Source organism: Camelus dromedarius, chromosome 18, assembly GCF_036321535.1.
Source record: "Camelus dromedarius isolate mCamDro1 chromosome 18, mCamDro1.pat, whole genome shotgun sequence".
Lineage (NCBI taxonomy): Eukaryota > Metazoa > Chordata > Mammalia > Artiodactyla > Camelidae > Camelus > Camelus dromedarius.
The window spans coordinates 63,490-87,773 of NC_087453.1; the positions used below are offsets into that span (position 1 = coordinate 63,490).

Here is a 24,284-nt window from a genome sequence, read left to right on the forward strand (position 1 = left end):
ATCTCCTAGAGTCCATGTCCTCCCAAGGCCTGTGCTGGTCTCATTGGAGCCCCCAGACAGCTATCCCCCAAGTCTGTGCCACCCTGAGAGGGTATCTTATTGATAGCTGTCCTCCATGTCCCTCAGTATCTGCCCCCGAGCCCATCCCATGTGAGTGAGTGTCCCCAGAACATCTGTGCCCTTTGTCTCTACCTACCACCAACTATGACCGGGAGCTACAGCTCACTCAAGGCCCCCTCAACCCAGGTGCGCATCCCCCAGCTGAGCTCGCTGTCCCTAGACCCCTCCTCGTCCCCCGGCCTGGCTTCCCTCAGCTGTGTGTCTCCAGACCACCCTGTGTGAGCAGGTGAGCCCGCTTCCTCAGTATCGATGACCCCAGTCTTCCATGTGCGTATTTGTCCCCCCGTCTGCTTCGGTCTGCCCCCCACCACCCCCACCACCCCACCTGCTGCCCAGCCTGCAAAGGCCTCAGGACTGTGGCCCCTGGAGGCAGGGGGAGCGTGAGCAAGCGGTGTCAGTATGAGCAGCCTACCTTTGCTGCAGTAGTCCTTCCGCACGCCATCCGGGGGCCTGGCCAACTTCCCTGGCTCCCCTGGACCCAGCGGGCCTCGCTCCGCAGCTGGGCAGCCCGGCTCGCAGATAGCCCGCACCTGCTCTGCCTTCAGGGCGATGGCCTGCTCCAGGAGGCCCAGGTTCCCGCGGGTCATCATGTCATACATCTCCGACTCGTCCGTGACCGTGGACTTCTGGGAGCGCGAGTCCTCGTCTGAGTGCACCTCCACTATGACAGAGCGCTCGGGCGTGGGACTGTGAGGTGGTGGGTGCTGGGGCTCAGGGGCCTTTGGGGTGGGGGTGCAGGGGGGGTCCTCTTGGCAGATCAGGTCTGGGGGGGCCTCCTCGTCCTCGTCCTCGTCCTCCTCCTCGTCCTCCTCATCTTCCTCTTCCTCCTCCTCCTCGTCCTCCTCCTCTTCCTCCTCGTTACTCAGGCCCACTTTCTGATTGCTGGACTCCTCACTGACCACACCCTCCAGGGACTGGGGACACAGCTCCTGGGAGCGCTCGCTGGTGACTTCGATGACCTCCTCAGCATCTTCCGGTTGGATAAAGACGTCCTTCTCCCCCGCGTCACTGGTAGCCCTTTCCTCAGCCTCCTCCTCGCGCACGGGGCCAGGGCCTGGCTGGGCTGCCTGGCCAGAGCCTTCCCCAACCAGGGTCTCTTCAGCGATTTGGCCCAAATTTAGGAGTGAAGTTGCAATGATTTCCTGATAGCTGCTGTAGCTGCCCTTGGAGGAGCCCGTGGGGCTGCTGATGGGATTGGACCCGAAATGAGCCTTGGCAGGGCTCTTTCCTGCACAGAACCAGAGACACCAGGTGGAAGGGGCACAGGGGGAGGGAGGACAGGGCTCCAGGCCTCTGATTCCTGCACTCTGCCCACCGCAGCAGGAACAGAAACCCCTGGGGGTGGGTTCAGTGCGGGCATTTGTGTCAGCCCCTCTGCCTGGATCTTGAGATCACAGTGAGCCTACTTAAGGAGGTAGATGGAGTAACTGTTGCTGTATTTCTGAAACTAGGAATTGCTCTGCTTTGTTGATTAAAGGTCCTCCCTATTACGCGCACTTTCTTAAACCAGGCAAACTTGCACTTCATACAACGGAGCCTAAGGGTTAGGGATACGTCAGGGTTTCAGAAGCTGTTTCATAATTCAGAAGCAGTGGAATTTGTTTTAAAGGTTAGGTCTTTCAACTGCCAGGACTAAGCTGCAGGTGTGCTCCCCACACGCAGGTGCCCTGGAGCGCCAACAAGGCCCCCAGGGCACAGAAGCAGCCCTCTCCGCTCCGCCCCTGTCTGGCCACTCCCAGAGGTGCACCAGGGCCAGCCCCAGGGCCATGAACGCCGTCGAGCGCAGCGGGATCCCCAGGAGGGAGGCAGGTGCAAGACCCTGCCCGGTTTGGCTCAAAATAAAACAAAATAAAAACCCTGCAAAGTCAGAGAACACGAGAAGCTTGGAAGTGTTGGGGTGGGGTTGGACCTTGGGCCTCAGTCCCACCCTCAGGACTCTACGGTCTGCCGAGGTCTCAGGGGACACGGCTACTTCCCACCTTCACACTAGCATTTGCCAAGGGCTGAGGGTCCCAACCTGGCCAGTCTTGGGGGCCCTGCAGGGGAGGAGGTGCGAGCAGGGAGACCCCTCAGTTCCCCTCCCCCCCCAGCTTCCCTGGACACCCCCCACAGTCTCCCTGTTTCCAAACAGACCCTTCGCACAGCCCCAGGCGGCTCTCCTGAAGCCGGGTCCGGCAGGGCCTGTCTGAAATCCCCACACACACAGCCCACGTCCACCTGTTCATCCGTCTCTGACGCGCACACAGACACACATCCACAGAACACAGTGTTCACACACAGATGAGCCCTGGGCCCCCCGGCCCCCACGCCGGCCCCTCCCCAGGAAGCCCCGCAAAGTCGCACAAGAGTCGCTTGTTCTCAGCAAGGGCCTTCCCGCTCGCAGGCGCTGCCCCTTCACAGGCCGCAATTCTCCAGGGCCACACTAAGCCTTTATCTGGAGGAGAAAGAGCGACACAGCACCTTCAGCTGGCTCGGGGCGATGACTCTCCTCCGGTCCTGACGTCTCCGCCTCGTCCTCCTCCGCAGTTCCTTCCGATTCGTCCCAAACAGAGGCGTCCTTCACCTCAGCATCCTCACTGCCGTCGCTGTCCACGCCGTAGCCCTCGTCCAGCGCCAGCTTCAGGGGGTGCGCCTTCCGCTTGGACCCCAGGTGCCCAGCCTCAGCACCCTCCAGCTTCCTCTTCTTGGCCAGAGGGCAGCTCTGCAAACTGGGGGGGACAGGGCCGGGCTGCCCCGTCAGCACCTCCCGGGGCCCTCCCTCCTGCTCTCACCCTCTGCAGCCGCCTTCCCTGCTGGGAAAGTTCTCTCCGCCTCTCGTCACTGCCCCGAAGCCTGAAGCCCCAAACTCATGCCTGGCACGTTGATGTGTTCAAAATTTTACATTAATTGTCCACATTAAAAAGCACCTGATTGGGCTTGAAATTTCACTTCCTGCTTGTCTCAGAAGACCTCAGTGGGTCCCGTCCATGCAGAGTCACTCCCCCGGGGTGGCTGGGGTCGGGGGGCCGGCCCAGGCTGTTGGCTCCATGCCCTGGTCAGACCCTGCCTACTTCCCCACAAGCAAGCCCGGAGCACCTGGGCCCTTCCTTCTCCACCTGCAGACTCTTCCCACCCTCACCCATCCTCTGAACCTGGTGCTGCACACGGGGGCCCTGAGGGCATGCTGACCCCTGGAGCAACAACAGTTGGAGCCCGGGGGCAGCTCAGCCAGGCACCACAGTGTGTGCTGGGTCTGCTCTGAGCATTCCCACGTGGACTCTTCCGGCCTCACAGCAACCCCTGTGGGGAGACTCCCGGATGGCCCTGCTTGGCCTCACGGAAATGGGGTCAAGTGCGAGGACAGCGTGGCTCAGCAGCCGAGAGCAGAGACGGAAAGATCTAGACCCACGAAAGGCCCCCAGCAGCCCAACCTCTTCCGCAGGAACCTGGTCAGGGCCACAGGCCTCCTTACCTTCGGTGCCTGGAGTACTTGCCCCGGATGTGTCCTGAGCCTGTGCATCCTGGGGTAGGACAGCTAGGGGGAGACAAGCAGGAGCCGTCACCTCGGGGAGAGGGCCCGAATCGGGGATCCCACCCCAGACCCTCACCCTGTCTCTAAATAGTTCATCTCAGAACAGCTGCTTGCAGTTTGCTAAAAATTAATGAAATAATTCACCCCATTTAAATAAATGAATGGCTCATTACAATTTCATGAGTGTGTTTAATTAAAGATCTGTATGCATGAGATCAAGACTGGACGTCTTCCTTTCTTCACGGGTGAGTCTTTCCCACTGCAGGCAAACTGCCACCAGGCTTTCAAGGGGCAGGGACCAGGACCCTCGGATGTGGCCCCAGAGCCAGCACCTGAAGCCCAAGGACAGAACACAAACAAATTCTCCAGGCCGTCAGGCAGCTGAGAGGTCCACAGCTACTGAGGACAGGGTCTCTACAGCCCTTGCCCCCAGGCAGAAACAGCTCTGCAGACCTGCAGCTTCGGCTGGAGCCAAGGGCCCAGCTGGAGGTGGGCGTGGTTCGGCGGCAAAGACCCCACCCCAGAACCCGCACCCTGCTGTGACTCCAGCTTCCTGCGGAGGCAGGTGAGGCCAGGAGGGCCCACAATCCAGGCGCTGCCGTGAGACCTGGCTGAGGGCGATGCCTGGCCTCTGGCAGCTCCCACACTGCAACAGAGGTAAGACTTCAGGAGTTCCTCTCCCCCCACCATCAACTGTCTCCCCACAGAACCAAATGGTGGTAAGTTCTGGAAACTTCTGATCATGGGCAGGGACCACTCAAACCACTTCCCTAGAAGTCAGCTCCCCAAGGGGCCACGTGGGGCTCAAGGCCAGGGTCCCAGCTCGGGCCTTTGGGCACATCCATGGACCAGGACTGCGGGAAGCTGGCACCACCTCGTGTTACAGAGCGGCAGACCGATGCTGAGACGGAGAGCCTGGGGGAGGGGAGCCCAAGCTCCTCCTGGAAGGGGGCACCACGGTGCCCCCATCCAAGAAGGGATGACCCTGTGACGGGGTGAACATCATGGGGTCTGAGCTCCCCACCTCAGATCAGGCTGTCCTAGAACCCGGGAAGGAAGGGTTGTGCTGCCCCACCAACACCTGTGGCCGCCTGGGACCCCAAAAGAGGCACCACTCGGGACCTGTATCCAGACACCCCGACAGTTTCTAATCTGATTGATCATGAGCCTGACCGCAGATGACTGTGGGGTGCAGCCGGCTGGAAGGCCACACCCACCAACACGCCGACCTGACCCAACCTGCCAGGGAGGAACAGAACAGTCTGAGGACAGAGCCCGGCCCCCAGCTCCTCCCACAGCCCACAGCCCTCCACGGTGCGGCCACCAGGGCTCATCCCAGGGCTGATGCTCCTGGTGTTTAGAGGAGGAGAGGAAAGCTCAGGGGCAGACGGTGTGGGGGGGGGGGAGGCTGGGGGGCAAGGGGAGGGGAGGAGGGGGAGGGGGAAGACTTGCAAACATTGCTGTCTGTTTCCTCTCCAGACCCAGAGGACTCCCTGCTGCCCACAGCCTCTCCATTCTGGAATCTACGCCCCACACTTGCTGTCACTTTCTCAAGAACTAGTTTGAGACTCTTCACAAAAGCTCCTTGTTATCAGGGATTTGAAGCTGAGGTCCCAATTAGTCGATTAATCACTGAGTTAATCAGGCAATTAGGTGCCAGCTGCTGTGGAGGCCTGTGGGGCACTGGCACTGCCCCCAAACACGTCACCTGCTCCAAGTCCCACCTCCGCCCACCAGTTCAGAGGGGTCCTGGCTTCCAGCCCCTCAGGGGACAGCGGGCGTGCTGTGAGCCTCCATGTTCAGAGCTGGCTAGGGCTACTCTGGGAGAGGAAGCCGGACATCCCCTGCTCCCCACAGGGTGGCCCAGAGCATCACTGACATGAGACCCAGCCCTGGCCCCAGCAGGGCAGCACCCGCAGGCTACCCTACAGGGACCCCCAGTGCTCGAATGGTTCCCTGAGTGCGCGGGGCCAGAGGGCAGGGTGAGGCACAAGCCCTGGTTCTGGGCCTCTGGAGCCTCTTTCATCGCTGGGGGAGGAAGACCCAGCCAAGCCCTCCCCCGACTCACCAGCATGGCTCTGAGTGTGGCAGAGACAGGAGTGGGCAGGTAAGCTCCCCGAGGGCCTGCCCACAGGTAGCACCACGCAGGGTCCAGGTGACTGCTCTGAGGGCCCAAGACCAAGGCCAGGAGGAGCTCATCCCAGCGGGAGCCCCTGGAAGAGACTGGCTTCCCACCCCTCCGCCCCTGGAGGCAGGTAGAGGACTCCCTACTCAGGCTGACCCCTAGGTGGGAGCTGGCCGCCGGCTCAAGGAAGAAGCCCTCAGGTGAGGACAGGAGGGCAGACGTCCCTCCCAGAACCTGGAGATGTCCCAAAGACACTCCAGAGGGGTCTGCCCACTTCCTTCTGCACAGAAGGGTGGCACCACCCCACCCCCACCTAACCCGCCTCCAGTGGCTGTAGCAGCTGTGTGACAGCGGATGGGCCCAGGGGGCCAGCAGAGATGTCTGTGGTTCTACACTGGTGCCAAGGGAAAGGCCCAGACCCACTTGTTTTATCTCAGGAATCATGTGAAAGTCAGAGCAAGACTTGAAGGGGGCCAGGGCTTGGGGGCAGCTGGGATTCCTGCCTGTTCCAGAGTGACCGCTTTCAGCTCACCCCCCACAACCACTGAGCTGAAGGCACGTGGCTGAGCTGGGGAAGGGGCAGGGGTGAGAGGCCGACTGCAGCCTCTGGGACCACGGGTGCAAGTCCCTTGTCCATGAACTGAGTCCTGCTCAGGCGGCTCCACCATGACCCTTCCTCCCTTCAGGTGGTCCGAATGGGTCCTTTGAGTCACAGCGGTGAGTTTCCTCGGTGGGTCTCAACCAGGGTTGGGTAGACACTGGGGCGTACGCCCCACCAGGACAGGGTCTCGTCCACTTGTCTGACCACAGCCCCTGGTGTGCTGAGGGGAGGAGCCTGCAGGCAGCCTCTGCCCCTTTCCACAGCGTGAACCCTCCCACGGGCTGCACCCCACATGCACCTCGTGGACAACAGGTGGTTGTGACACAGGAGTGAGGGGCACCTTCCATGCAGAGTACATGTGCTCCTTGGCACAGCCTGATCCATTTTCCTCTAAGCACTGATTCTCAAAAACTTGAAGAATTGCTGAAGACACTGTTTCTAGAACATGTCAATGCCTCTGTGCCCAGTTTCTCCATCAAAACTTATGGGTCTCACTCTTGCCAAGTAAACAGGTTGAGACCGCAAGATTAATGAAGGTGGACACAGTCCAGATGCCCACGTCATCCCCGTACTTATACTATCAGGTCCTCTCTCAGAATATTTCAAAACAAATCTATTTTGAGAGTTATTTTTGCTTCAAAGCTTCAAGAGAAACCTAGCCCTTTGGGTTTGCCTTTCCAACTTCCCCCATTACTTCACCTGAGCCAAAATTAACTGCTGTTACCAAAACTCGAGTCCTGTGCACAGCCTCCTTCCCCTTATTGTCCCCAAGATGTCCCCAGGTGAACGTCACATGGAGAAGCAGCACCTCCTCCTGGAAGCCTTCTCTCCACCCTGTATGCCATGGCCTCTCTGAGCACCACGCAGCATCTTCTCCAGTGGTTTGCCCACAGGACCCCGCCACACAGGGAGCTCCCCACAGTGCTCTGTGGACCCGCCGTGGCCCAGCTTGTCTGCTGCCCCACCCTCACCCTCCCGCCCTGTGATTCAGCTATTCCGGCTGCATGAACTTTAACCCTCTGAGCCTCAGTTTCCCCCTTCACAAGAGAGACAATACCACCACCCGGCAGAGCTTCCGTAAGGATCCCTGAGATCAGACAGCACTTCGCAGCCACTGCAGAGCTGCCCGGTGCCCGGGGCTCCGGGCATCCCTCCTGCGCGCTTCCCTTCCATCTCCAAGTTACAGCCTCAAAGGCTGGAGGCGCGCTAGAGTGATCTGGGGTCCTCTTGTTTTCCTGATTGGCAAAAACCATCCATGCAACAGTCTCTCTGGTGGAGAATGAGACGGTCCCAGCCCCGGATGTGCTCACTGTTTAGTGAGAACCGTCACCCCTAAGAATTTTAGAAGCAGCAGATACCCCAGAATCATGCACTTATGTGGCCAGAGCTGTTCCAGGCCCGGGGCAGAGGGAGCATCCACCCTCAGTAACTGGACTGCTCTGTCTGTCTCCACCCACGAGCCTGCAAGCCCACAGAAGTGTCCATCAAGATGTGGCTGTCACCCTCAACCCCTCGTGTCACCCTGACCCCACAGCGTGGGCAGAGCAGCTGTTTCCGGGCACTGGGTGACGGGCACCATGGTGTACTCAGAGCCAGAGCTGCCACAGGGGAAGGAGGGTGGGCTCCGAGCCCCTTCATTCCTCCAAGGACGAGCCTCAGGCAGGTTATCTCAACCACAGTTCAAGCCTGGCCCCATCTCACAAGAATTTGTAAAAATTAAATGAGGCACCCAGTGCCCACCTGGCACCCCCTCCCTCCTCCTCCAGTGCTTTGAGCCAGACGCAGTGGCACCCTTCCTCAGAAAATGGGGGCGTGAGGGCCTGGTTTTCTTTGCCAGTCACTGGACACCATTCACTGGAGTTCTGCCTGGGCAAGTCGGCACCCGAGGCTGCCAGTGGAGACCCCAGGAAGAGCCCAGGCCCACAGGCCTGCAGTTGGAAGGCTGTGTGGAGTGGTACTGGGGCAGCCCCAAGTCGTAGACATTGGAGTGGCTTTCTCTCTGGCCTCCCAGCACCCCCAGCCTCCCACACAAAGGTGTTGGCCAAGCCCAGGGCAGAAGCCAGCAGGCGAGGGCAAGTCGACCTCTGGGGAGGAGGGCCCAGACCCTCCTGTCTCAACCCAGCAAACTGCTATGTGTCTGCCCTCCTTCCTCCTCGGAGTGCATGTCCCTGTGGGACCGACCGGGAATCTGGAAAGTCATCAAGCTCGGCCAGCACACAGACCACTGTCTGCACCTTGAGTCAGTGGAAGACTCAGGACATGGGACAGCCTGACCCCTCGTCTCTGCCCGAACGGGGCTTCAGACCATCTGACATACAAGCATTTGTGAGAGCCTTGCTGTTGGCTGGGAACCTGACAGTGGTGGCTGTCAGGTCCTGGTGGTGACCAGGTGTGGGCATCCCTGCGCAAGTTCGACCGCACGGTGGGGCCAGGACAGAGGCGGGATGCAGACACTGGACACAGGCAAGGAAGAGAGGGGCCTGCTTAGGGAAACAGGCTCGGGCGCAGCTGGCCAATTCCAAGTGCCTAGTGTGGGACATTTAGGATGTCCGGGTCCCAGGGATGCACCATGCTTGATGCTGGCAAAAAGCCTTTCTTACCTGAGGTCAGCACCTGTGGGCTCTAGGGGAGCTGAGTGAGAGAAACAGAGAAACAGGGAAACGCATGTGGGAGTTAGAACTGAAAAGGCACGTTGCCCTGCAGCACAAGTAGAGTGAAAAATGGAGGCGCCCCCCATAGGACCTGCCCCCCAAGTAATCCTTGACCTCCTAGCATGTCCTCCAGGGCCCCCAGCGCCAGCTGCCTCTCTCCAAGCCCATGTTCTGCCAGACCCTCCCCTGGGGGCTGGTGGTTTTGTGGACTGGAACAGATGGCCCACCCAAGGCAGGCTCCCTGGGCGCTCAGGCCAGGGCACTGTCTCCTCCTCTGACTGCAGGCAGGGGTCAGCGCCTGGCAGGAAACAGGACCCACCAGATAGAGCTGGACAGAGGAGAGAATGGGGGTCCAAGCAGCTGGTCCCTCAGTGATGGGGCCATGGGGGCGCTCAGAGCACAAGACCCTCGCCCAGCTGGGCGCTGTGGTGCAGGGGGCAAGGCTCGTCCTTGCAGAGCAAACAGGGCCTTGGCCCCTCCCCACCCCACTGCTGGTTGGACTCAACACTGCCCCAACCTCCCGGCACCGGCACCAAGACTGACATCCTAGGAGGCAGAGGCTGGCGGCCTCTCCTTTCCAGACAGAACAGGTCTAACCAGGCTCTGCCTCCTTATCTCCAACCCAGCAGGTGTGTCTGGCAAGACGGCCCCCACCCTTACCCCGCGGCCCTCTCAGGCACCCAGAGGCTGAAGAGGCTTGAGGCCTCCAGGCGCCTCAGACCCCAGGCACCCAGCGTAGGGAGGCAGTGTCCTGGGGCCTTAGGCACGGCTGTGGGGTCTGTCTTCCTGAGGAAAACTGTTGGGGGACATGGCCTTTACAGCTTCAGGACCTGGGTCTCTGGGCCAGAGCTGGGCTTTGGGCTACCCAGGCCAGACCCTGGTGGGAGGGGTGCAGAACTCACCTCGGAGGGCCTTGGATCTTGTTCGAGCTCTCTTTTCCTCGTTTTCCAAACTCATCTGCAAGTGAAAACAACAGAGCTGTCAGCGGAAACCAGCAGGACCACCCTGGGAGGCTATGGCGACACCTGGGTGGTTTCCTGGCTCAGGCTTTGGGGTACATGTGAATCTGTGACCCAGAACAAGAAATGGGCTCACAAGGCAAGAAAGGCCTGTGGACCTGGGAGCAGCAGGCAGGGAGGAGGGACTTCAGGGCAGAGACCACCAGCCCTAGACGATCCCCCGTCTCCTGATCTGACTCTACTGCTGCCCCAGGTCCACATCCGAGGAGGAAGCTACACCCACCAGACCTTCATTAGTGTCGAGGTTTGGTAACACGTGGTCTCCTGGCGACACCATCCTCTGCTCACAGTGGGCAGGGCAGGGCAGGGCAGGTCGCCCAACACTAACTCTGACCACACTGTGCGCCAGAGCCCAGCTTCCCCTGGGAGTTGTTGACCCAAGCACACTAGGGTTGTCTTGTTAGCAACAGGAGGCTGGGACCCGGGCGGGCCTCCGCAAAGCATCCAGAGGTCAATGGCTTCCGTTTCTACCATGTACTGTACCAGGGAGAGCCCAAGGGGGGGCAGCCTGAGCCCAGAGACCCAACCATCCCCACATGAGTCCAGACCCCCCATGTGAGCTCCTGCAGGCACAGGGGCCTCCAGGCACCACCACCCAGTGAAAAAGAGTGCAAGTCATCCACATCATGTAAAATTCTCTAATAATCACATTAAAATGTAAAAAGAAATGGGTGGAATTAATTTTAATTCTAAACCTTACTTAGACCAACCTATCCAAAACATTATAATTTCAACAGTATCAATATAAAAATTATGAATGAGATTTTGTTTCGTGCCAACTCTTAGAAATTCCTCATGTCTCCTGGACTCACAGCCCATCTGAGTTCGACCAACCACATGCCAAGTACCTGTGGCCACTACGCTGGCTCCAGAGGTGGGAGGCAGACTGGGGTGAGAGCCAAGCTAAGGCAGGAATGCAGGCCAAGGGTCATCTAGGCTCGACTCACGGGCCACCCTCCCAAAGGTGACACTTCTCCCAGGAAGGATGAGTGGAGCCTCCTGAGGGGGACCCTGCATGTCCTCTGGCCACCCCACCTGAATCCATCAGAGCTCCCACCCCACATGCTCTGCCCCAGACTCACTTCCACTGGGGATGTTACCCACATGGTCCTTCAAGGGAGTGGAGGGAGAGCCCCCAGGAGGGCAAAGCCTGGGGACGAGGATCAGACAGGGACGCCCCCAAGGGCCACAGGTCAGCACACAGAATCCTCCTCCTGGGTCTCCAGGGACAAACCTGGGCAGGCAGGTGACAGTGAGTTAGAGATGGGAGAGGACTCTTCCCACCTGTCCTGGGCCACAGCTGAGGCCATCAAAGTCACAGCTAGACGGTGGGACAGGAGCAAGAGGGGGCTCCAGCTCCCAAAAGCCGGCTCAAGACCGGTGTCCGAAGCTCCACCCAGGAAGAAAAGAAAGGGAATCCTCCCATTAACACCCCCCCCCCATTAGTAAGATGGAACTTGCAAAGTGAGCCCCTCCCTGGGCAGCACGAATATACAAAGATTTATGTGGTTTGTTAAGGAAGAAACATCAAAATCTGGAATAATTTATGCAGCCTGTCTAGTCGCGGCTGCAGAGCCACAGAGCTGAGCTGTGCGTTTACAGCCTTCCAGCAGCACGGAAGACAATTTTTAAAGCGGAGGTTCCCCCTGGACCAACGGCTTGCATTTCAAGTGAAGAGCGGAGCAGGTGTCAAAGGGACTTCATTACATTTATGAGCCTTCAAACGTTGTCTGCGCGGAGCCCAAGCCCAGCGGCTTCCGGTGCAGCGGCACAAAGGGGCTGATGAGTCCGACTGCTCCATGCGGCTCTCAGCTGAAATACAATCTACAGCTCTTCTTAAAAAAAAATTTTTTTGTCAGTTTTCCCGAGGAAATTGGCAAGCATTCTGCTAGGTTAAAGCGTGCCTTGGCAATTTGGATTTCCCGCAGATCAATTACTCAAAGAGCAGAGAGTGGAGAGGGCTGCAGCCCGCGAGCTCCCCTCAATGGAGCTACAGCTGCACATTCCCTTTGCCGAGCACCTTTCCACCTGCAATTTGTCTGCATCCAATGGTCAGTAAGTGAGATGGTCTCTTCATTGCCGGAAGCTTCGATTTTAAAAGGAAGACATGGAACGACAGGAGGAAAAGCGAGGGTTAGTGCTTCAACATGAGAATGAGTTGGGAAGAGCCGGGTGGACCACTTGGGCATCGACAGTGAAGCAGGGAAATCTGACTCCCGAACTGCTTGAACTGGCGTGGCGGCTGCCTTCGGAAGCACTGGGTGAGGCTTGGCAGAACCTGCCCCGCTGGACTTGGTTGTTTTCCTTCTCGGAGGCGGTTCTCTGCTGTCCGCATGCCCTCAACTGGTGCTATGCGTGCGTATGGTGGGAGCCCTGTACCCCACTCTCCTGCTGGCAGTCCCCCACCTCCCAGCACCACAGAAAACACACTTCCTAGTGCAAAGACAATGAGACACTTCCCAAGCTTCCACTGACTTATTTTTAAAACTCTCCACCTGTTCTGAGCACAAACCAATCAAGGCTATTTCCAGAAGGCCCACAGAAAATGAGTGGCCTCTCATCTTGAGGGTGAAAGGCCCCGTCACAGCCAAGCCAACCTCAGCCCCTTACCCCATCTCTCAAGCACAAGCCCACAATATTTCTGAGACGCCAACCGCATTCTGCCATCAGGAGCATGACTCACAACTGCCCTGGGCTCCCTAACCAGCTCTTCGCTCCAATTAAGACTTAGATAGCTCTGTCTCCAAAAGGAAACTACAGGGAGGAGAGGGATCTACTCACGCAGATGCAGCCCGTTCTGCTGCTCCTGTTAACCAGGGAGGCCCGCCGTCCCTCCCTGTTCCCCTGAACTCGCTTCACCAGTGTCCTGGCCATGGTCTCATCCAGGACGGTGTCACTGCTTGGTTCCATTTTGTATTTTCACTAAAGTCGGTCATGTGAGCACTTCTCACAGGACATGTTACAAAGATCAGCCGCTTTCACGCCTATCCACCCGGCACCCTTGACGAAGCTGAGTTCCCTAAGTTGGAGATTTACAAACTCCAAAAATGGGAACGTGCTAAGCAATCTTGAAACTGGTAGACCCTTGGGGTGTGGTTGTGAGAAGGCTGCCAGACACACAGCCAGTAACAAAGAGGAGAGGGTGAACTCTCTGTGTCCGCAAGTGTCCAGTTAGAGGCCCAACAGGCTTTGTCCCAATCTTCACCTTCACCGGCGAATCCAGCTCTGCCCAAGCCCTGCCCAAGTTCAGAGACCAAGTTTAGGTGGTCTCAGGAGGGGTGGCCCCCTTCTCTTTATTGCCCTTTCAGTCATCCTTGCTCTCTCTGTCTTTGTTTCTATCTCTGTCTGTTTCTATCTCTGTCTCTCTGTCTCTGTCACTCTCTTTTCTTCTTGGTTCTTCTGGGGCTTTCGCAGCTGAAGAGGTGGCTGAGGGCTGGACAAAAATCAGAGTCCGTACTGAAGCCTGACCCCAGCAGCTCTAGACGCCGTCCTGCCACTCTGGCCCTGTGGGGTGTCCTGGCCTGAGGAGCACCAGACTTACAGGTCCCTCACTCCAGGGAAGGGAGGATGTCAGGGGAGAGCTTGAGAGATAGGGGCTGCTTGGACATGGGAGCCTGGGTGGGTGTGGGGAGGCTCCGTGGATCAGGGAGGATGGCCGCAGGGTGGGGGTGTTCCAGACCTGGGGAGCAGAGTGCAGCCGTGGGTGGCCAGGCCTGCTCCCTCCGTCTTCCCAGCCCCCACCCTCTCTCCACCCTGTGCTCACCACCATCTGAAATAAGCTCATTCATTCATGTTTTTGAGGTCAGTGTCTCTCCTACAGAGACCTCATTCACTGCTCAGTAGGGATTATGTAAGGACAGGCAAACAGGCAGATGGACAGACCAATGGGGACAATCTGACCTCTCTGAGGCCCTAGACCTGGGGAAGGTGACCAGGAGCCATCAAAGCAGAAACCAGAGCCACAAGTTGCTCAGGGGGGTCCAGACTCCCAGGGAACTCACTTGGCCTGGGCTAGAGGAGACAGATTATTGTTCCATTTTATTCAGAACACATTCCAACAGCTGGCAAAGCTGAGGAATTAGAATGGACTTAGGTCAAGTTTTCAAATCCACAAGACTACATTGATGATAGGGTCCCTGTGGGAGGTCTGAGGTGTTTTTCCTCCCGGAAGCCCTAGCTGAGGCTGGGGAGCATCTGCCAATGCCAGGCGGGTCGGGGCGGGGGGGGGGGGGTACCAGGCAGTAAAGGAAACAGTGAGGGGGGCAGGGGGACATAACCGGAGGGGCAGCATCTGCCCAGTCTCCCCTTTCCCCAGGGAGGGAAGGGGCAGAGGAGTGGCACGGTCTGGGCTAGTTTTACCCTCTCACCTGTGCACAGGTGAGGGCAAGGCAGCTCACACATGGCTGCTGCAAAGCCTTGTGGCAGATCCATGTTCTCACTCCTGGGAGAAGCTCCCCTTAAGGATTTAAGAGCAGTATTCAAGTATGCTCCTTTACTCCCTACCCCCACCAAGCACCCCAGTGGAATCTTACAGAGCCCCCAACCTCTGCCCTGCTTGCTGCTGCTGCCTGCACAGCCTTCCCAGCTCCCCTCACCTGACCACACACCTGCAGGCCGCAGCAAGTCAGCCTGGAGAGGTAGAAGTCCTGCTGCCTCAGGACCTGCAGCTCACATCCTGCTCCCATGCACTGGTCTCCAAGGCTAAGCCACAAGCCTGTACTCCAGCACCTCCTGACAGCCATCATGGCTCCCCTGGCTCCTGGCAGTGACAGTCGTGTCCCCTAGGGGATGTCCCACCATGTGTCTGAAATTCTCTGACACGCCACCCATCATCCAGCTGACTGGCAGCTGAACAGACCAGCCTTCTCCTCGGGTTGCAGAAAGGACACTCAGGAGCATTATTTAATATGTGTCTTGGGAGGGGTTCTCCTGACATCTCTAAGCATGGGATCATGGCTCGCTCCAACCCCCAAATTAAAAATTTAGCTATGAAATAGACACCCTGATAAAGCAGCCATGTCTGGGTGTCCATCTGTGTAAAACATCAACTTAAATGGGATTTCCACCTATCCGGGAGGAGAAATCTAACCACATCAAGTGAGGCAGGCGTCCCTCGTCGGGAGCATCCACGTCAGCAGCAGGAAGAAGGCCCTGCTTGCTGACTGTCCATGCAGCCACCCTGCTTTTCGATTGCATCTATTGAACATTATATGATTTGGGGCCCTAATGTTTCATTCTTCAAGGTCAAAAAGAGGTTTAAGGTCCTACCATCAATGCTTACTCCTTTTCTCCTCTAGTTAAAGGGAAAAAAGCCCAATGTCCAGCACGTCCACCAAACACACAACCACCCACTCTTTCCAACAGCCCCATCCCACTCGTCTCTGAGCTGTCCACATGCCCGGTGCTGAACTCGGAGGCAGACAGGCTGTACCACCTCCCACATAGGGTTCCTCTGCTCCCACGGCCCTCCAGGCACTGAGCTCCCCACCTCGCCACCTCCTGTCTAAGGGTGCACTCCGTTCTCCGGTGCCCCTACCTGTCTTAGCCCCCACCACGAGAAGCCACCACTGGCGCCAGCCCCCAAGTCCTGTCCTCTTCACAGGAACGTCCTTCTCTGTACCACTCTTTGTCTTAGTGCCTCTGCTCAGAGCAGTAACTCAGGCCCAAACTAGAGGAAACCACTCCCTAATGGAGCAGTTGTGAAACAGCTGGTGCTTGGGGAGAGGCTGAGCGAGGCCACCAGGCTGGTTCTCAGCAGGTCCCTCATCCTCCAGGCTTGTCACACCTGAGCCACAGGGGGACAGCAACCCTCCTACCCACCCTCACCCAGTGCCAGCCACTGTGTGTGAACATCACCCAGAGACCCTGTAGCTTCTTGGTTTCGTGATCTCTGGATGCTCAGGGCCGGAGCCGTGAGGCGAGTGAGGCATTTAGCCAGGTGCAGACTTAAGGGGGGAACAAAACCAAGTGATCAAGATAAATAATAATTTAATGCAATATTTGAAGTACCTAAATTAATGCCCAAATTACATGGTGAATAAAATAGCAAAAATTACTTAAAGACTGAGCCAGCTATTGGCTTTTCCTTTTGCCTCAGGCTCCTACATGGCTCAGCAAATCACTGATAATCACACAGCAAGAAAAGTGTGAGTGGAGATGCTTCACAAGGTGTTAGAACAGGCCCGTTAAAATGTACATTGCAGCCACCGGATTCACAACGCAGAGTACTAACCACTGTACAATCACGGCCAGCCACCGCATTCAAAAGAAAAATGTTGGGCTTCGAGAGTAAAACACAAGTACCTTGAGTGGGGTCGCCGCCTAAAACTCCATGACCACCTCATCTCTACCCTGAGTCACTACGACTTGGTGGCCCTGCCCTGGATCATGGCTTGGATCCCTGGTGGAGAGCATCCACATGTCAAAGAAAATGAGAGATCAGAATTGAGATCCAGGAAGGGATGCCCACCAAGCCTGCTATCACCTCCACCTCCATCTCTGGGGGTCCCCTGAGCCTGGGGGCCTGGCTCTATCCAGAACAAGTCATGGAAGCTCTAGAATCAGAAACTTGGGGTGGCAGTAAGTGCATGCGACATCCGGGGCTTGCAGCACCTCCAGGGAGGCGGAGAGCCTGAGGCACCTCCATCAGCGAGTTCCAGGCAGGTAGGAACTGGGCACTATCTGCCCCTACTTGGGAAGATCGAAATAAACAAAGTCAGCAGAACTCAGGAGTCCTTGTGGCAACGTCAGTCCAGGACCCTCAGGCTGCCGGAAGCAGCAGGGAAAACAGAGAACAGGAACTGAGGGGAGTCATGGAGCCCTGGTGTGACTGGACCCAGAGCAGGGACCTGGCAGATGTGAGCCCCTGCTGCCACAGTTTGGTTTTACTCCACTCAGTTATTTTTCTTCCTCTAATTTTAAAGTGACCAGATCACTGATGGTCCTAGCCCACTTACTCTTTGCCTGATCTAGACGGACGACCACGGTATCAAAAGTCCCTCCGTGCCCCATGTCGAGGAGGGAGGAAGTCCTGTGCCAGGCCAGGCCCGGGGCGGGGGCTGCCCCTGAGTACCTCACCTTGCCACGTCCACCCAGGAAGAGTCTTGAGGTCCTGCAGTCGTTGGCTTTGTGTCCTTGCGTCCACCTCTGACTCAGCAGCTCCCCCCGGAACTCATTTTCTGAGGGTCAGAAAAAGAAAACCTAATAAACGCTCGCTGTGCCAGCTCCAGGGGAGGAGTTGGGGAACTCAGGCCACTCTTTCCACAGCAGGTGTACAGCCCTTCTCAGGGACCCACCAGAAAGACATCCAGGGTCATGGCCCCACGGCCGTTTCAGGGACAAGACACAGGAGCTCTCTGAGGAAGACCTCAGTCTGTCTGGGGCACACTCCCTCACCGGCATCCCAGCTCTGGCACTGTCGTGTGGAACTTGACTTAGAGTTGGGGTGGGGTTCCGCCCCCACGGCCCCTCCAACCCGGGCGCTGATGTGAGTCGGGTGCGGCCCCACGCTCGGCCTCCCCTGGGCCCTGGCTCCCAGGTCCCTCCTCTGCCTGTGCGCCTGCCTCTCTCCAGGGCATTGCCTCCAGCTGATATTTAATTCGTCACGTAAGTTCACATGTCGCGAAGCAGAGGCTAAAGGCATCAGCTGGACCTGACAAAGAGAGGCGTTGTGTGCCTGTTCCCTGCACGGCACTCCCTGTCTCCATGACAACCAGCTTTCTACCACTGCAGCTTTCAAAGGAAGGTCGTGAAGTAACCAACAATAAAAACAGGAAATGAATACTCCTGCATTCTGCTCTCTGCCTCCCCTTGGAAGTGAATCTGGGCTCTGCTGGAGGCCGGTCGGGCGCACTGCTGTCACACCCATTATCCTTCTTCTCACATCTTTGACATGTGTCCCCAAATGCTGTTTTTCTATAATTCCACCACTTCTGCCCCGGGCAGCTCTGTGGCTCTGGCCACAGTGTCCTCTTGTCTGGAAATGACTCCACCCCATTAAAGGGCCTCTGGTGACCCCCAGGAACACAAACACAGAGGGAAGCAGACAGGTTGTCAAGGAAACAGCCTGATGCAAAGTCTTCAAAGGGATGGGTAATACCACCAGAATTTGGCACCTACTGTGTGTTCCTACTGTGTGCCTCACCCTCTGGGCTATGGGTCACCTGCAGGGCCCCCGTGAGGACTGACTCAAGTGGAGAGTGGGAAGCTATGCAACTCTTCTCCCACCTGGGCACCAGCAGACACCAGCAGGCTCCACAAGGAACCAGGCTCAACCACTGGGCACCCAAATTCCCAAACCTACGACAGGAGTTGCCCAGGATCCTAAACGCAAAAGGAGGGTGCCACTCACACCACCAGTGGGGAGGAGGGAGCAGACAGCCTCCTCGAAGGGGATGGAGGGAGGAAATTCAGGAGGTGAATCACCAGGAATCGCCAAGAATCGCTCTGGCCACAGCGTGTGTGTCACACTTGAAGATGGTATGAGGGTTCTGCATCTACAGCGACAATGAAAGCTGGGAGACCCCCGGCCATAAATGGGGTTCACTTCCCACAGGTACCTCCCGTGAGAGAAGGCGCCGCAGAAGCCTGCACACTGGGCTGATCTACGAGGCTCCAGTAGACTTTCTTGTCACGGCAACGTGTCAGTGAATGGGGTAACTAGGGCCTGTCTCCCTGACAGCTGGCGGGAAGGACACAGGACCCTAAGTCTGTGCTGCGAGCATCAGTCGTCATCCCAGCAGGTGTCCTGGAAGCACCACCTCAGCTCTTTCTCCCCTCAACCCGCTTGCCTCCCAAGAAGCCCAGCGGGGGTGAACGGTGCAACTCTGTGTGAAGGGGCCACTGGTTTTCTGTTTGATGAGAGATAACCAGCTCACAATGCCTCCCCGCTCGCCTGCCTGGGGAGTCTGAAAGCGAAGTCCTGTTGAGGGGAATTCTCCCCTCGCCTGCATTCCCTGGGTCAGCTCTGGTCTCTGCAGCCTCACAGCTGCTCAGGCAACACTTGGGCCTAAAGGCCGTCCCTGGCATCGTTGCCTCCAAACAGCACCCCAGTGAGGTCTGCAGCGCTGGCCCTGGGATGCGGAGGGATTTACGCGAGCTCCCTCTCCAGGACCAGAACCACGTTACCAGGGTCCTGCCCTACCTTCTCCTTTGCTGGGGGACAACCTGGGGCCCTCTTGGTCCCCACTGGGACCTGCATGTGTCTCCACCACAGACAAGACCCCTCCTGCCTGGACGCATTGAGCTGCCACAAAGGCAGCACATGAGGCCCCCACATCCCCAAACAACAGCCGAGCCCCCGAGCCAAAGGCAGGCCCTGCACAAAAGAGGGCCTCACAGATGCCCCGTCCAGAAGTCATGCCAGGGGCTGACACTCAGCCCATGGAGGTGGAGGGGCAGTTCTGCCCCTGCCCTGCAAGCCACCTTTCTCACCCATGAAGTTGGGGACAGCCACTTAGAGCCTCCAGCACACAGTGAATGCGGAAGGAGCTCTGCCTTTCTTATCAGGAGTCAGAGGTGAGGACGAGGCTTTCCTCAAGACCAACCATTTCTTTGGGCTCTGAGGTCTCTAACAGGTTCATCTGAGCCCCTGCTCCCAGACACACATGGCAAACAAGCCACTGGGCAGCAGGTAGTGAGGTCAACGGCCCTGGCCACGACCCCTCCGTGGGACCTGGCACCACGTGCCCTGCTTGCTCCGTGCTGCCCCCAGCATCTGACCCACAGAGGTCCCACACTCAGATCTACAGGACTCAGGTAGGTGGATAAGGTCAGGGGTCCCCAGGGTGGGGAGTCTCCTGGGAGGTCAGTTGGCGCCTTCCTCCACCGGGCAGAGCCCTGACTGAGGCCACAGCTGGGCTCATCCCTCTCCTAAGGACAGCCCAGGAGGTGCCACTTTGGCAGAAGGGTTGTTTTGCTCTGAAGGCAGTAGAGACCCTGTGGGCTCAAAAGAAACTCCTGTCAAAATGTTTTCCGAGTCTTCACTAGATTTTTTGTCTTTGGTGACCTGTCTTTGGAGCCAGGAGCTGTTACTATCTGCCTCCCGCCAGGCAAGCAAAGGAGGAAGGGTCTCTGCTTGGAGAGAGCCCACATCTTGGCTCTCCCGTGCGCCCACCCAGTGGGACAGGTCAGCCCCTCAGCCCCAGGCTTCCTCTGTCCTCCTCTGTCCCAGACAAAGGGAGGAGGAGCTGCATCCCGGCTGACAACCTCTCCAGCATGACGGCGAGGGGCGTGATATCCCCTTCTTCCCACTGCCAATTAAAGTGTCCCGGGAGCCTCAACCATATACGATACTCCTCTCAAATCTGTGATCATTCCCCCTCAACTGGACCCTTCCTGGGGCTTCTCAGCTGTTCAACAAGCTTGAGGTGTCCACATCTGAAAAACACTATCTGGCTGGACTCCACACCCCAGCCCCAGTAGCTCTGCATCTCCACCCACCTCATAACCATATCTTGTAAGGGTCTCCAACTTGCAGACGCCATTCCTTGCTCCCCAGTCTTGCTGGCCTCTATCCACAGCCCGCCACCAAAACAGCAGTCCCTGCCAGGTCGCCAGTGCCACCATCATCACACTGGCTCCCTGCTCCAGTGGCGGTGCCCCACCCCCCTGCGCTCAAGCCTCTCCTGGTTGCCACTGCCACCAGGCAGGCTCCTTCTGCTCCACTTGCCTTCCTGCCACCTCCTGATCCCACCCCTGCCCACAGCTTTCCCTCCCCCTGCTCTCAGCTGTGAACTCCCTGGGTGTGAGCACGGGGGACCGTCCTGGGCCCCAAGTCCTGCCACTGTTACTTTCTGAGTCTCCCCAGAATCTGACCACTTCTGACCTCTCTGGCTCTTTTGTTTTGTTTGCAAAATTTGATGAACTGATACTAAAATTCATATGGCAGATCAAGGGACATAGAATAGTCAATAAAAACGAAGCTGGATGCACCTCACATCATAAGTCAAAAACAACAGAGGGGTCACAGATCTAAACATCAGAGTTAAAACTCCGGGAAAACATAGGAGCTAATCTTCCTGACTGGGTCAGGCAATGGTTTCTTAGATATGACACCGGAAGCACAAGCAACAAAAGAAAAAATGGGTAAACTGAGCTTTAGCAAAGTCTGATATTTGGGGGCATCAAATAACACCATCAATTAAATGAAGAGCCAGCCCAGACTGGAAAAAGCATTTGCAAGTCACGTTCCTGAGGAGGAGCTTTTACTCAGAGCACGTAAACAGCTCTTGCAACTCCAAAATAAAGCAAATAACTTGACTTCAAAATGGGCAAAGGATTTGAATGGACATTCCTCCAAGGACAACATGTAAGTGGTCGCTAAGCACATGAAGATGCTCCACACCTCGTCATCAGGGAAACGCAAGCGAAACCACAGCATGATCCCACCACACAGCCACCAACACAACGGACAGCAGCAGGTGCTGGAGGGAATGTGGGGAAACTGGGGCCCTGGCCACCCTGACGGGGGAGCAAAATGGCACGACCACTTGGAAAACCATCAGCAGGTCATCAAAATCCTAAACGTAGATTTACTGTAGGACCCGCAATTCTACTCCAGGAATAGACCCAAGAGAAATGAAAATATACGTCCACACGGAGCCCTGCACACAACAATTTGTCACAGGTTTATCTATACTAGCCGAAATGTGGAAATAACCAAAAGTCCATCGATTGCTCAATGGACGATACAAAATACGACTGCACAGTATTTGACAACAAAGAAGAATTAAAGAGCTCGCGCACGGTTCAGCATAGCTGAACCTAAAACATCACATTCAGTGAAAAAATTCAAACGAAAAAGACTACGTATGATTGTACGGTTCTTTATTTATGGAACATCCAGAAATGGCAAATCCAAAGAGACAGAGAGTAGATTAGCGGCGCCGGGCTGGGGGGAGGGGCAACAGTGGGCATGGGGTCTCTTCGGGAGGGGGCGGCCGAAAATGTTCTCAAGTCAGACTGTGGTGACAGATGCCCAACCCGTGAACTGGCTGAGGCCACTGAACTCTATACTTATAACAGGTGAATTATGTGACATGTAAATTATATTTCAATAAAGCTATTTTTTAAAAGTCGACAGCACACAGAGGGAGGAAGCACAGCAGTGAGAGTCCACGGACCAGGTCCTGACACACAGCCTGGCCGCTGCAGCCCCCACCCACCGGCCCAGGCAGGATACCAGCCCTCAAGAGCGGGTAGGCCGCAGTGTCCTGCTCAGCTCAGGAGTGCACCTGAGGAACTGGGGCAGGGCAGGCGCTCCTGTCCACGCCAGAGCGCAGTGGGCAAGGGCTGCTTCAAACACCAGGGGCCATCAGCCAGAGGAGTTTCAGTGTGCTCTGGGTGCTTTAGGAGATGCTCACATCAAAAATAAATTTCTGACAACTGGAGCTGCCAGACAAGAGATGAACTGCCCCCTCCGTGGTGTGTGAGCCCCTGGACTACAGGCAGGTCAGTGAAGCCGCCCAGGGCCTCTTGCACAGGGCAGTAGTCTGAGCAAGTTGCCTTTGCTTCTCCCAGGCTGGGTTCTGTAAGCCTGGGTTCTGGTGCTGCCTGGAGGCCAGGGAGGGCTGGGTCCAGGGGTGCAGGAAGAGGATGGGCCAAGGCAGGGATGTGGGACGGGCCCTGGGGGTCAGACCCCACCCCCACCTGCAGCAGCTCGGACTCCAGCCAAGTGAAGGCACGGCCCCTGCGCAGCAGGAGGCTCCGAAACCCAGAACAGCACAGACGGCGCCCACTTCTGCCACAGAAGACATGTCAGTGGCTAATCTCAAGTCAGGGCTGCAGCCAACCTCCCCTCCAAACCCCACCCATCACTAACCAACCACCCGGTTCCGGGTCGGCTGTGCTCCAGCATCAAGCATTGTGCGGCTGCCCTGGGGGCCAGGCCTCCTCACGGGGGCAGTTTGGGCACATTCTCCTCCCTCTGCTCCCCTCCACCTCAAAGCCATAGACTGAACGTACCTCTGAGACACTGGGCCTGGAATGGAGCACAGTCGGCCTCTGCATCTGCGGGTTCTGCACCCACGGATACAACCAACAGCGGATGCAGAATACGCCCCCCAAATTCCAGAAGTTTCCAAAGAGCAAAACTTGGCTTTGCTGGCAACTATTTGGGCAGCATTTACACTGTCCTAGGTGTTAGAAGTCTGTGGAGGATGTGAGTGGGGGGATGCAAATACATCACCGTTCCGTGTGAGGGACTGGAGAGCGTATTGGGGGGATCCTGGAACCAGTCCCCTGCAGACACCCAAGGACAACTACCTGAACAAATCCTGCCATTTAAAAGGAAAAATTCTTCCCTGCTTTCATCTCCGTCCTCATTCATCCTCTCCTTGCTGCTGTTTGGGTTTAAAGCAAAGCCCAGAGAGGCAGAAAGGTTAGAATAAAATTGTAGTAACCATTTTAAGGCCCACACAAAACCGACCACAGTCACAGTAGACACTGGAGGGACGGCAGCCCCCAGTTCTGCCCTCTGAACCCAGAGAACCTCTGACTCCAAAGCCCTGAGGTGCAGACCATTCTCTCAGACCTGGGGAGACAGGCCCTTGGAGGACACACAGGCCATGTCCCAAGGCTCCCAAGGGCTGCAGAAGGAAGCCTGGCATTCCTCCAAGTCCAGAGAAGGTCCCAGGCCTCCCTCAGATCTGTGGGCCGGAACCTTGGGCGGGACCGAGGGTGGGGAGCGCGTCCAGGAATCTTTGTCGGATGAGTGAGTGTGGGCCTTGGGAAGCTCCCTTCCTCTGCATTGTGGACAGCGGCTAGGGGCTGGAGCACGGACAGAGCCAGCGGCGGCTGGACAGAGCGGACATGGCCTGGCCAGGCAGCAGCAGAGGTAGAGATTAGCACGAGAGTTATCTGAGAAGGCCTGATAGCATCACGTCTGTCTTCCCCGGTTTGGAAATAAAACATAAAACCAAAACGAAAAATCCAGCAGAGGAGTTGGGAGGTAGAGTCAAAGAAACATACCAGAAAAGTAGACAGAAGGAAAAGACAGAGAGAGAAACGATGAGGAGGAAAGCTTAGCAGGACCTAAGGGCCAACTCTAGGGTTCCTGAAAGAGAGGACCAGGGAACGAGAGGGGAAAGTATGAATTAAATAATAAAAAATAATTTCCCAGAACCAAAGGAAATTACATTTTCAGATTAAAAGGCCCATTAAGTGCCCAACACAGTGAATAAAAAAGACCTGCTCCAACCAAGCCAAGCACTGTGAAATTCTAAAACACCAGGAGTAGTGAGAGGTCCAAAAAGCTTCC

General features: G+C 57.0%; 1 protein-coding gene across 7 annotated transcripts in view; it reads right to left on the reverse strand.

The window, feature by feature from the left end:
• The window catches only part of MYT1 (myelin transcription factor 1), a 63,309-nt gene that overhangs the window by 25,321 nt on the left and 13,704 nt on the right, over positions 1–24,284 (reverse strand). For 3 of the 7 annotated variants that reach the window (XM_031433348.2, XM_031433354.2, XM_031433351.2), the window contains exons 2-7: positions 17,105–17,205; positions 9,911–9,965; positions 8,958–8,988; positions 3,572–3,634; positions 2,581–2,828; positions 533–1,348 (exon numbers count right to left, since the gene is read on the reverse strand). In XM_031433348.2, coding sequence (XP_031289208.1) covers positions 533–1,348; positions 2,581–2,828; positions 3,572–3,634; positions 8,958–8,988; positions 9,911–9,965; positions 17,105–17,205 — 1,314 coding nt within the window. Of the gene's footprint in view, positions 1–532; positions 1,349–2,580; positions 2,829–3,571; positions 3,635–8,957; positions 8,989–9,910; positions 9,966–17,104; positions 17,206–17,422; positions 17,621–24,284 lie in introns of those variants that run through there. The other 4 variants (XM_064496854.1, XM_064496853.1, XM_031433353.2 and 1 more) reach the window with 2 other exon arrangements.